This window comes from Trachurus japonicus, chromosome 18 (genome assembly GCF_045865225.1).
Source record: "Trachurus japonicus isolate A0001 chromosome 18, Traja_1.0".
Classification (NCBI taxonomy): Eukaryota; Metazoa; Chordata; class Actinopteri; order Carangiformes; family Carangidae; genus Trachurus; species Trachurus japonicus.
The window spans coordinates 9985949-9999121 of record NC_140924.1 but is presented as its reverse complement, the minus strand read 5'-3'; the positions used below and the strand labels follow the sequence as shown (position 1 = coordinate 9999121).

Genomic DNA, 13173 nt, shown 5'->3' with positions numbered 1-13173 from the left:
CAGTTAAGTCACCAGTTGGAAGGATGCGCACTGTCTCTGACACAGAACTTGCTTATATACACCTCACATCACTTCAACACCTGTCAGTACATACGTCACTTCCTGACAGCTGCTCCCCCTAGATGGTCTGGCACTGTGCTGAGAGTAACAAAAACAGCCTCGGGGGTTGTAAAACACTAAACATACATTTCAAGGTTTTACCATACATAGACTTGAACCCTTGTAACAGCTTTACATAGAATGTACAGAGAAAAGCTAAAATAGAGTACAGACCATATAGGAAAAACCTCCAAGAGTGTATCTTCCCAATACACTCCACCCTCTTGAGCATTCAATGCTCACATCGAAGAAGAAAATACACTCCAAAAATGAAGATAGAACATCACAGCACAATCAAAATTACACAGTCACGTTATCGTCAGAATATGGTGGAATCCATCCTGGAGTTGGAAACATTTCTATTTCATCGTTAGTATGCTGTACATATTATTGCACATGTCCTCCTACAACATCTCCTACCCATCTATACAGTAATAACATCATGCATGTCAGTACAAAGGTACAGAAACATAAAATTATGCCAAAACATAACCAACTTGGAATTAAAAATTGCACCATCATTTGCACCTCATGGCCCTAGCTTGTCTGAAAGCCAATTGTTGAAACTGTAACCTGCTGAATCTGATGGACCAAAAGCATCTCTGATGTTTTGTAGAGCTTCTCTTACATTGGTAAAGTTATCTGTATTGTCAGGAATCAAAGTTACACATTTGGAGTTTCATTTATCCTGTAAGGCATGTATTACATTTTAATAGTCCCATAAACTGTGTTGGTATCTGCGTCTGCGCTTCTACTGGTGTCACATTCTTCACGTTTGGCCATGATTGTGGGCCAAAACTTTCTTCACAAAGCATGTCCAAACAATGAAAGGTTTTGTCCGATACATCAGAGTATGTCGCATTGATGTATACAGGCGCAAGTCTCTTGCAGCTTTCTTTAGATGTCGCCCACTGACGTCTTCCCTTGGGCTTCTGAATGTTAACATGTCCTGTAAATTGAATTGCTTCACGAGTGCATCCTTCATCTTTTGTAGTTAGATTGAATAATGGATTCCCTTGTATGAATATCATCTTTCTGCTAAACCTATTTCACAGATATCAAACTCTTGCCCTAAAATTGGCGGGGTTGTTGATTTCTTCACCGGGTTTGAGATGAGTGTACCTGGTGTACACTCCCCTTTGTAGCCGGACTTTCCCACACAACTGTTCGGCAATTGTCTGACACTGCTCCGCAAGGTTGTCTGCTGAAGAAGGGATGTCGTCTATTCTTGGAATCTTCTTACAATGGTTTGCATGTATCCACATAGCCCTCTCTGTGGTCTTCACTGCTGATGCTGTGGTCAATTGGTCATTAGCACCTGGTATGGTCCCTGCCACCTCGGTGATTTCCAGCCTCTTCTTCTGAAATCCTTCACCACGATCCAGTCTCCTGGCTTCAGGTTGTGCAGATATCCACTCGCCTCCTGTGAATATCACAAAGCACAGTGGAAAGGTGTGCACAATAGGGCAACATCTCATCTTCATACATTGCGATGTCTGGCAATTGTTTCCTCTGGGGCCCTATCCCCGTATTCAAAGGTCTTCCAAACAATATCTCAAAGGGACTAAGACCATATTTATTCTTATTCTTATTCTTCCCCGCATATACATCAAGACCAACGGAAGAGCTTTTGTCCAACTAAGACCTGTTTCTTTACAGCATTAAGCAAATTTGTTTTTCAAGGTGCCATTTTCTCTCTCAACCGCTCCTCCACTGGCTGGATGATAAGCACAATGTGTTCTCATGTCAATTCCCAAATACTCACCTACTGCAGTCAAAGCCACATTTACGAAGTGTGTACCGTTGTCACTGCTTATTTTCCTAGGTATTCCCCATCTAGGAATGATCTCATAAATTAAACACTTAGCAACTGCACTCGCATCTGCTTTAGTTACTGGAAAGGCTTCCACCCATTTACTTGTCTACAACATGTCTACAATCACTAGACAATATTACTTACTGTCACTAGGTGTTAATTCAATAAAAATCCATTTGCAAATGATCAAATGGCATTGAGGGTGGTGGGTGTGCACTCATGGGCATTTGTTGACCTCTACCCACATTGTGTGTTGCACACACAAGACATTTTTGACAAAAATTCTGAGCAAATGTTGAAAATCCTTTTGTAAACCAATACCTGCTTATGTCTACCTACATCTGCCCCTTTGACGCATGGTCCTGACCATGTGTCAACTTGGCATAAGCAGGAAAAAGATGTTTAGGCAAACAAGGTTTACCATCCGGGCCATACCATACTCCATCCTTGACACATGCCAGTGTCTTCTTCCACTGAGCCTTCTCCTCATTTATGGCTCTACCCTGTGTCTCTTGTAAATCAATTGTATGGGTTACAACATCTTGAGAAACAGACACAAGTTGTGGTGGCTTAAGAGACAGCCTTGCCGCCCTCTTGGCAGCTGAATCCGCTCTCGCATTTCCCTGTGAAACCGGATCAGACTTGTTAGTATGTGCATCACATTTACAAATGGCAATTTGTTTGGGTAACCGAACAGCCTCCAGTAACTCAGCCACCTGCTGATGATGAGCCACTGGCTTACCCGCAGATGTAAGAAACTGCCTCTCTTTCCAAATTGCTCCAAAATCCAAAAGCATATTGGCTATCAGTATATTAACTGTTTTATCTATCACATATTTACATGCTTCAGTCAAAGCCTTAAGTTCTGCTGCTTGTGCTAAATAGTTAGCTGGAAGTGACTCAACTATTAAGGTCTCATGCTATGTTACCACAGCATATCCTGCTAACACCTTGCCTGTGGCTGGATCACGTGAGGCTGATCCGTCAACAAACAACTCCAACTCTGCGTTCGGCAATGGTGTATCCTGTAGATCCGACCTAGGAGAAGAAACTTCATTAATAACTGTAAGGCAGTCATGCGGCTCTCCGTCATCTTCTGTAGGAAGAAGAGTAGCAGGGTTAAGCATGGTACATCGCTTCACCGTAATGTTAGGCATATCAAGCAAAACAGTATGATATCTTAACCACCTGGCTGCTGACAGATGAGCCGTCTTCTGTTCCAACAAAATAAAAGAAATAACATGTAGTACCAAAAGAGTAAAATCCTGGTATCCTACTAAATCCCGTGATGCCAGCACTGCTTTCTCTGCTGCGGCTAACGCTCTTAAACACAGCGGGAGGCCAGTCCCCACTGTATCCAGTTTAGAAGAGAAATAAGCAACTGGTCTTGGTCCTCCTCCATGCTCTTGTAACAGTACTGTCGTGAACCCATTTTTCTCATCCACCGTCTGTGTGAATGGTTTAGTCATATCAGGTAGTCATAAAGTCAGAGTAGTCTTCAAGCCATTACCAATTAAACAAAGGCTTCTTCAGTTTCGTTCGTCCAAGTCACAGTCTGATGCGCAGTCAGGCCTTTATCATGTATCATTGCAGAGAGTGGAGCCTCAATTTCCGCATAATAAGGAATCCACTGTCTGCAATATGACGTCATTCCTAATAAGACATTATTTGTTTGTTTTTTTAGTGAGAGGTTTAGGAATATTTTGAATTGCAGCTATACGCTTGGGAGAGAGAGCCGTACCCTCAGCTGTGATCACATGTCCCAAAAAGGTCACTTTTGGTTGAACGAATTGTAATTTACTTAGACTCACCTTGTGACCATTATCTGCTAATTGTCTTAATTACTTTAATGTCCTCTAAACAAGTTTCTTTAGTTGCGGAACAAATCATCAAATCATCCACATACTGCAATAACGCACCTCCATCTGGAAAACACCAGACTGTCCAAGTTTTCTTTCAAGGCAGCATTATAAATTGTAGGACTTTCACAATACCCAATGGTTAATCGAGTCCACGTCCATGTTTTCCCCTTGAAAGAAAACACAAACCAGTACTGTGATTCCTTATGCACTGAAACGCTGAAAAAAGCATTTGCCAAATCAATAACAGAAAACCATTTACTGGTTGGTGGAACTTGTGATAAAATAGTATGTGGATTAGGTACATTTGGTAATCCATTCTTCGGGCTGGCCAGCATCTCTACTTTTTCTAATTGAACAATGATCTCAGCCTCAAGCAATGACTCAAACACTAGTGTCATGCCTTGTATTACTTCTGGCTTCAAAAGATATTGTTCTTTACAGGGGCGGAAAGATGACTTTGGTGTTACTTTTTACGCACTGCCCCTTTGATCAATCTCTGTGGGAATAACGTGTACACTTCTGCGCGCGTAAAGACGTATACTACAATGACAATTATATGCTTTTAAGGCCTGGATGGTAAAATACTCCTTCACTTCCTCTCCTCTGCCACCTGTGGTCTTTCCTACACTGCCCTATCCACTGCTGCATCCACTGCCCTATCCACTGCTGCATCCACTGCTGCATCCACTGCTGCATCCTCTCCTCCAGAACCTGCTCCTGTACATGTTCAGTGTCTGCTATCGGAATATGCGGACTTCAATTGGTAACCTGGTAGAATATTTGTTATATTTCATCAGGTAATACCACTCCTATAACACAATTGCTCTCATTCCAATAGATGTAATCTGTTTGCAGAATGTCGCTTTCCCGCTCTTTGTTAAACCACACTCTGAATCTGACCCTATCGAAAAATGAATCATGCAATTAAAAGTATTTATTTTTGGAATTTGTGTCACTGGTATAGATCTCTGCCTTTTAATAGTGTGCATTATCTAGACATTTCTACACCCTCTTCTCTTGCAGTTAAAGTGAGTCCTAACACACACATAAGGTCCCAACCCTTATTGGACAACAAGATGAAAGGAGAAATTAAATTTATTTATTTATTTATTTTTATTATTTTTCCCTCACTCATCTTTGGTTTAGTAATTAGCTCTTTCTCCATTATTACTAATTCTGTTGCCCCGGAATCTACCAAAAATGAAATTGGTTGGCCTGCGACCTTTAGTGTTAGCTTAGGCATCACTTATTATGCATCATGCGTAAACATTATGTATGTACTGTGGTTGGTAATGTTGTTAGCTAATTGATCTTGCTCCTGTTTGTGTCTGTGTATTGGTGTTCTCACATGCTGATGTAGACGTAGCGGCACTTGTCCTCGACCCCTCCTCCAGTCAGTCAACACTCTCGTAGTTGTCGCCTAGATGAGGACACTCTCTGGCCCAGTGTCCACATGCTCCACAATTGCAGCAACCATTGCCACGCCCTCGTCCTCTCAGCCAGCGGCCTCTGCCTCTTCCTCTGGGACCAGGCGTAATATGCATAGAGTCGAGTCATCATGAGTCTATCGATGATTTCTTCTTTCTCCACCTTGATCACTTGTGGGAGGTTTTGGCGACCTTCTTCATATCTGCCACTGTCCATTGTCTATACACGTCCTGGAAACTCCCATAGTCATTTGCCACTTCCACTAAAGGGAGTTGTAATGTCCCATCAGAAGTGACGGTCTGATGTCGTGCTTCTCCTTCATCACCACAGTATCTCTTCTTTATGCCCGCATCTTGTTGATACTGTCTTGTACGTCTTGCAGTATCTGGCTATCATTATTTGCTTGATTGTCCGGTGCAGGGGACTAGTCCATTGTGTTGGACCTCAACAGGTGGTACTTGCCGCTGAGCTTAGACTGCGGGGGTGGCCAGTCTGCTTGTGACGTAGCAGCTGTGGATGTCTCAAGTGCTGGTGGAGAAGGTCAAAAAGTCAGAGTTGATCCTGATCATCGGAGCTGGAGGACCCCTGTGGTATTTGCAGGGCTCTCTAGTCTCACGCATTTGGCGTGTGACACATGCATTCCCACCCGTTCACACGCTCACACGCCACACATTGTATTTCTCACGCATTTAAATTACCACGGTGACGTCCACCAAGTTGCACCGCTTTAACAGTGGAACAGATTTGAGGGCACACTGATCACACGAGAGAGGTGAAAAGAGACAACAACACTGTTACCTGTGTTGAGCCTACTGGCCTCAGCCTGTACCATCGGCGACCAGTGAGTAACGAGTCAAAAAGCCGCCGACACTGATCACTGCCTGAAGAGTTTGAAAGTAGCCTCTTAACTTCATGAACGCAGCTCAAACCGAGCTTTGATAAACACACCGGATCCGCGCCAGTTTACAGTATCATCCCGTATTTTAGCCGTGTTGCTACCGGTGCTTAATTAAAAAAAAAAAAAAAAAAGGTTAAATAACGTGTTACTTAAACATTTTTCATTGTGCTGTGCTCTAAAAATTTATAAACTAACAAATACTAGTGTAGAGTCCTGTATAAGTGCCCAAAATAAGTGATTTGAGGGCATCCTCCAAAAAATTTTGTGCGCGCTGCACGCGCGATAGCACATTCACATTCACTGTGCCCCCTCCAATTTTTGGGTTGCATGACGCCCCTGGTTAACTTATTCCAGTCATAAATCATAAATATTTTTGTTTTAATGAATTGATGCGTCATTTGTCAGACATCCATCCCCACTTCAACCAAATCCCCGCTGCCCTGGTAAAATCTCACTCTGAACTCACTTCAAAACTTGAGAGCCCTGTATTTGTCTCAGATGCCGACTGCCGGTAGGTGGGGCCGAGTCCAAGTCCACGTCTCTAAATGTAACACACTGAACAAACACATTAAGCCTGGTTTATGCTTGACGCAGTCGCGAGTGCGCGAGGCTCGCGCGCCACAAATGACGTAAACGCGCACCTCGCGACGGCGTCGCGCGCTGGCGCGTCGTGCTGTCGTGCACCTCCAGGATTTTGAAACTTGGCGCGCGCCGCGCGAGTGTCGCTCGGTTCAAAATGGATGAATTTGAGGGAAGACTGGCTGAGCTGGTACGCTCTAGCATTTGTACAACTCGTAATTAAGTTATAAAGACCATCAAATGACCCAGAACTCGAGGAACTATGCAGATCCGGTCCCTCCTCTCCTCCATGTGCATCTGTTTACAACAAGCCGGCGAAAAATCAATACATGGAGCGATCGATAACGTTATATAACTACTACACTGATGTTGCAAGGACGGTTGGTTTTCAAATCATGTAGTTAACTATCACAATTACACCGGAGCTTTTTAATTAAGGTAAATAGTAGAGCTACAGGAGAAATCCTGCTTACTTCTTCTCTGTTTTTAGTTGCTTCTGCTACTTCCTATTGTATTTTTTTATCTACCGCCCCCTGTCTTTGCTACGAATATTGCAACGGTGAATGCGGCAAGTATAAACGCCTGTGCGCTCTGCCGAGGTGCGCGCGCCAACTGCCAACGGAGCCAGGCGAAAGTATAACCAAGGCTTTAGAGGCTGCTGTCCCTGCCTGTGACTTTCTTTCCCTATTTTTTTATCAACTCATTTTTTCTCTTGCAATTTCCATTAGGGTTCTGTTAGTTGTTTCATACTAAAGCTTCCTCCAGCAGGAAACCCACATTCTGCAACCCAGACATCCAGTTGATTACAACTCTCAGTCCCATAATTCCACAACATGTACCTTACATTTGGAGCACCTCTATCAGGTTCTGGTGCCTGGATAGGCGTGTTACTCAGTACTGCTCCTTTGTTGTTAGTGGTACCCCTCTAAGCGGTTTCTCTAGCGGTCCCTGACCTGCCCTAGTAGCCCCAGGCTAGAACCCTTAGTTTTTTTTCCTATAGGCAGTTTCTCTAGCGGTCCCTGACCTGCCCTAGTAGCCCCTGGCTAGAACCCGTTTTCTTTCTGAGGCCTCTTTAGGCAATTCCCTAGCGGTCCCTGACTTGCCCTAGTAGCCAAAGGCTGTGGAATCCCAAGGTGATTCGTCTTCTAGCGGTCCCTGACCTGTCCTAGTGCCCCAGGCTGACTAAATCCCTACACACAAGTCTTCCCTGATCATACTACAGAACCGTAATTGATAACCATAATTTGTTGTTTATCAGTTCAACATTCTGAGAATCACAGTGGAATACTGACCAGAAAGACGCTTCCTGTTTGCTTTCCACCAAGGTTTCCTGCCGTGAGTCGACCACGGCCTCAGTCCCTCCGGGTCCCACATCTCTACCCAGTTTTTCTTGGGGAGGTTTTGGGCGTGCACTCTTCCCGGTGGTCCTGAGTCCAATATCGACTCACGCCAAGGAAATCCCACTTCTGACACCAAATTGTAGTGGGAACTTTCACAAACTGAGTACTCGCAAACAAGATGAACGTCTTGCCAGTTTATTCACTTGCAAGTGGGCGTTCCCGAACAGCAACAGTTAAGTCACCAGTTGGAAAGATGCGCACTGTCTCTGACACAGAACTTGCTTATATACACCTCACATCACTTCAACACCTGTCAGTACATACGTCACTTCCTGACAGCTGCTCCCCCTAGATCAGTGCTTCTCAAAGTGTGGGGCGCGCCCCACTGGCCACTGGTGGGGAACGGAGACATGACAGGTGGGGCGCGACAAACGGGAGGAAATGTTCAATTTCATGCCTATCTTACTGTAAATGCTATTGACAATAAAGATAATTCACTCTAAACAAAACAGCCACACACAAACAAAGTAATAATGGATAGCTAAAATTATTCAAAAGCATTAGGAGACCGGGAGAAAAAATGTAACCTGGAACTAAAGTGCAAAAACAATGATTGACGTCGGGGTGTTAATTGCAGCGGGACAACAAGGCAGCAGCAGCAGCAGCAGCAGCAGCAGAGCATTTCTAATAGAGACTGGCTCTGGTAGCAGGCTGCCGGGTTCACACCGGACGCCGAAGCACCGCGAATAGCGCGGAACAGAGACCGCTTCCCTTCTGTGCTCAAGTACCGGTTGTGTAGTTCAGACCAGAAGCGACTCGCGCCCTGCAGCAATCGGTTCGGCATCTGGTCAATTTTGTGCGCGAGCCGCGAGCGAACGCGTCAATCTTGGCAGGAAGTCACACATGAAACAACGAGAGAATCCGGTCAATTTTCAAAATAAAGCAATTTTCAAAATAAAACACAGCGATTGACAAATGCGATCATATTTGACACAAAACGCACGCACACACACACACACACACACACACACACACACACACACACAACACACACACACACACACACACACACACACACACACACACACACACACACACACACACACACACACACACACACACACACTTCTCAGCTCAACATTGAGCATGACTTGAGGCAGTTTCAAGCCTGCAACCCTGAGGATGTGCAGTGCAAAACAGGCACATTGCATCCACTAATGCAGGGAAAGTTCACTTGAACTTTGTTGTGTTTTTTGCACAGATTGCAAATGAAACACTGTTTCATTATTTGACTACTGTAGCCTACTTTTACTTTTCGTTTTTGATCTGCACTTTTATTTTCTCTTTTTGAACTTTGTGTTATTTCATGTTTTTGATTTTGACATGAAATATGACTGATATACTTGGTGCTAGTAAGTTCAATAAATTTGAAGTAATTTTTGTTGGGGCGACGGGGGGAAGTGGGGCTTGAAAATCCCCACTTGTTAAAAGTGGGGAATGACGAAAAAAGTTTGAGAACCACTGCCCTAGATGGTCTGGCACCGTGCTGAGTGTAACAAAAACAGCCACGGGGGTTGTAAAACACTAAACATACATTTCAAGGTTTTACCATACATAGACTTGAACCCTTGTAACAGCTTTACATAGAATATACAGAGAAAAGCTAAAATAGAGTACAGACCATATAGGAAAAACCTCCAAGAGTGTATTTTCCCAATACACCCGCTGCTCGACTCTCTTCCCGTTTGGGCACGTCACGTCGGCAACCGAAGGAACGCCCACCAAAACGTCACTTCCGGTTAGAGCTGTGTGTTTTGAAGGGAGAAAAATCAACTGTCCATCGAGGAGTGGCTTTTTTTTTTTTTTTTTTTTTTTTTCATCAAGTCAGATTAGTCACTTTATTTTTGGCATCTTGACATTTTAAACAAGCAGGTTAGGCCACCTTTCATTCATAATTGATTTTCATTACAACTAACTCATTTTTTTACTGCACTGGAGATGGACTATCCATCTATCCATCCATCCATCCATTGTCCGCCGCATTATCCGAGTCCGGGTCGCGGGGGCAGCAGTCGGAGCAGGGATCCCCAGACTTCCCTCTCCCCGGACACTTCCTCCAGCTCTTCCGGAGGGACCCCAAGGCGTACGTCACTCGGCTGGCCTGGGTCTTCCTCGGGGTCTCCTTCCGGTGGGACATGCCCGGAACACCTCACGAGGGAGGCGTCCAGGGGGCATCCAATACAGGTGCCCGAGCCTCCTCAGCTGGCTCCTCTCGATGTGGAGGAGCAGCGGCTCTACTCCGAGCTCCTCCCGGGTGACAGAGCTCCTCACCCTATCTCTAAGGGAGCGCCCCGCCACCCTGCGGAGGAAACTCATTTCGGCCGCTTGTATCCGGGATCCAGTTCTATCGGTCATGACCCAGAGTTCATGACCATAGGTGAGGGTGGGAACGTAGATCGACCGGTATATCGAGAGCTTTGCCTTTCGGCTCAGCTCCTTCTTCACCACGACGGACCGATACGATTACTGCGGCCGCCAGATCAGACAGATCTATAAGCAACTGTTGTCTAAGACAAGAATACAGCTTGCAGTAAAATAACACAGTCTCCAGTTCTCCACACTCACACAACCCATTTACATGCTTTACCCATTACTGGCTACTTGCCAAACAACAAAGCCCCAATCTCAACCTAATTAAACGAGCTGCATAAGAAATGTATATAGTAATCATAAAATCACTCAATATGTCACCAGAGACTAAGGAATCATGTTAATTTGACAAACTGATCTAGGCCTAACTGACAACAATAGTACAGCCAGAATATTCACATTAATTTTTTTTTTTTTGCAGCCTGCAGATCATGTTTATATTTTGATTCTGTGTTTTGGCCTGTTGCGCCACCCACTGCTCTCTCCCAGTCACAGCATCAGTGGCATTTTGGCCTCAGGGTTGCCAGTTAAGCTGCCACTGAGCTGCAGCTACGGCTGGGAGATGAAGCGATCTTCAATAGAGGTCGCAATAAATAAATACAAATAAAAAGATTTCTAATGCCGGCTATGGTCATATTTCCTTGATATCACATGGGAGAAATAAGCGGCTTGTCTCTCTGATGTCTGATACGCCGCATCCTGTCTGCAATATGTTTTTTATCAAGTAGAATAATACAGCATAATCATGCACATAGTCTCAGCTACGTTTTGCTATGTATTTTAAAGGGAGAAAAATCAACTGTCCATCGAGTGGCTTTACATCAAGTCAGCTCAGTCACTTTATTTTTGGCATCTTGACATTTTAAACAAGCAGGTTAGGCCACATTTAATTCATAATTGATTCTCATTACAACTATACACAACTCATTATTTACTACACTGTAACACTGACAAATGAGATGGATTCACCATGCGTAAATTGCATCAGAACCACTGCCACACACTGCTGTTTTGAATTTGACTGCAGAGACAGTTTGGGCCACATTCTTACATACAGCTCCTTTAAACATTAAACCTTCAGAGAAAATGAATGGAAACTCAATTTCTTTATTAACAAACAAACAACAAAAGATGTTTCCACCAAGTACAACAATACCAGAAAGAGATTTTTACAGAATTTGCGACACTTTGATAAAAAAAACAATGACATTTTTATTGTGTTGGAATGAGCTGTTACAGTTCAGCTCAGCCAACAACTCTGCAGACTCACTTACTGCTGTCATTTATATAGCATTAATTTTATGAACAATTTCAAAATCATAAACTTTAACGAAATATTTCACATGTGAAATTAATTTTCACTGTGTTGTGATGAGCTGTTACAGTTCAATAACTGCAGCCTCACACACACTGCTGCTGCCTTCAGTAACAGTCCTGAGTTTACATACACTCATACGTCTCTTCTTGCCAGAAACATCAGAGAATTGACATCAACTGTACATTTACGCTCCTTCGTGGATTCTTGTGAACACGTAAAGATCTTCCTGTTGACACAATGGCTCATCACAAAACTACAACTAAATGATTTAAGGTGTCTTAACTCTACCTACTGCCTTACATGTACTCTACACAATACAAGGTTTAACCTTTGTATGGACTTTAATGTTCCGCTCAAGACAACTGAAGTTTCCCTCCTTTATGGGATTTCATGTGTGTCGCCAAATTCTCAAGCTCCATAAATGTTTTCCCACAAACACTGCAACCAAATGGCTTCACTTTTGAATGGACTTTTGTGTGAACCAAAAGATTATTCCTCTGGGTAAATCCATTCCCACAAATAGCACAACTAAATGGTTTCTCCTGTGTGTGGTGTCTCAAGTGCAAATTTAAACTCCATGAATGTCTAAAATATTTCCCACAGGTAGGACATTCAAATGGTTTCTCTCCTGTATGGATCCTCATATGTCTAAGAAGATGACCTCTTCGACTAAATTGTTTCCCACAGGTAGCACAGTCAAATGGTTTCTCTCCTGTATGGCATCTCATATGTCTATGAAGAGTACCTCCATGACTAAATTGTTTACCACAGGTAGGACATTCAAATGGTTTCTCTCCTGTATGGACTTTCATGTGTTCCTTAAGAGTATGTCTCCCACTAAATTGTTTACCACAGGTCACACAGTCAAATGGTTTCTCTCCTGTATGGATCCTCATGTGTTCTTTAAGATCACTTCTTCGACTAAATGTTTTACCACAGGCAGCACAGTCAAATGGTTTCTCTCCTGTATGGATCCTCATGTGTTCTTTAAGATCACTTCTTTGACTAAATGTTTTACCACAGGCAGCACAGTCAAATGGTTTCTCCTCTGTATGGAGTCTCATGTGTCTATGAAGATGACCTCTTCGACTAAATGTTTTACCACAGGTAGCACAGTCAAATGGTTTCTCTCCTGTATGGATCCTCATGTGTATTTTCAACACAGAGGGTGCATTAAAAGTTTTCCCACACTCTGAGCAGCGGTGAGACTTCTTACAGTGAGACTTCTTACCAGTGTCACATTCTTCATCACTTACATGAACAGCTTCACTGTTCAAACCTGACTCAGGTGCTCTGGTTTCTCTCCAGTCATCACTGTATTCAGTCTCACAGGACGACTCTGAGACCTCATAATCTGGATCTGGTTGAAGATCTTCAGGTTGATCTGAGTTCCTGGTTGGTTC

The 13173-nt window shown here is 43.6% G+C and overlaps 1 protein-coding gene across 1 annotated transcript; it reads right to left on the bottom strand.

The window, feature by feature from the left end:
- Positions 1-1399: 1399 nt before the first annotated feature.
- LOC146968686 (uncharacterized) lies at positions 1400-12918 on the bottom strand. The gene is made up of 3 exons (XM_085759300.1): positions 12516-12918; positions 12229-12431; positions 1400-1522 (listed from the first exon to the last, which is right to left on the bottom strand). The coding sequence occupies exons 1-3, from the start codon at positions 12916-12918 to the stop codon at positions 1400-1402; spliced, it is 729 nt and encodes a 242-aa protein (XP_085615426.1).
- Positions 12919-13173: the final 255 nt, after the last annotated feature.

Bases quoted from the DNA above. Each gene is read 5' to 3' on its own strand.
- LOC146968686 (XM_085759300.1), bottom strand. From the start codon at position 12,918: ATGAGGATCCATACAGGAGAGAAACCATTTGACTGTGCTACCTGTGGT. The intron at 12,432-12,515 runs GTACTCTTCATA...TTAGTCGAAGAG, and splicing joins TAAACAATTTAGTCATGGAG to GTCATCTTCTTAGACATATG. The intron at 1,523-12,228 runs GTGAAGCCATTT...TGATATTCACAG, and splicing joins ACACAAAAGTCCATTCAAAA to GAGGCGAGTGGATATCTGCA.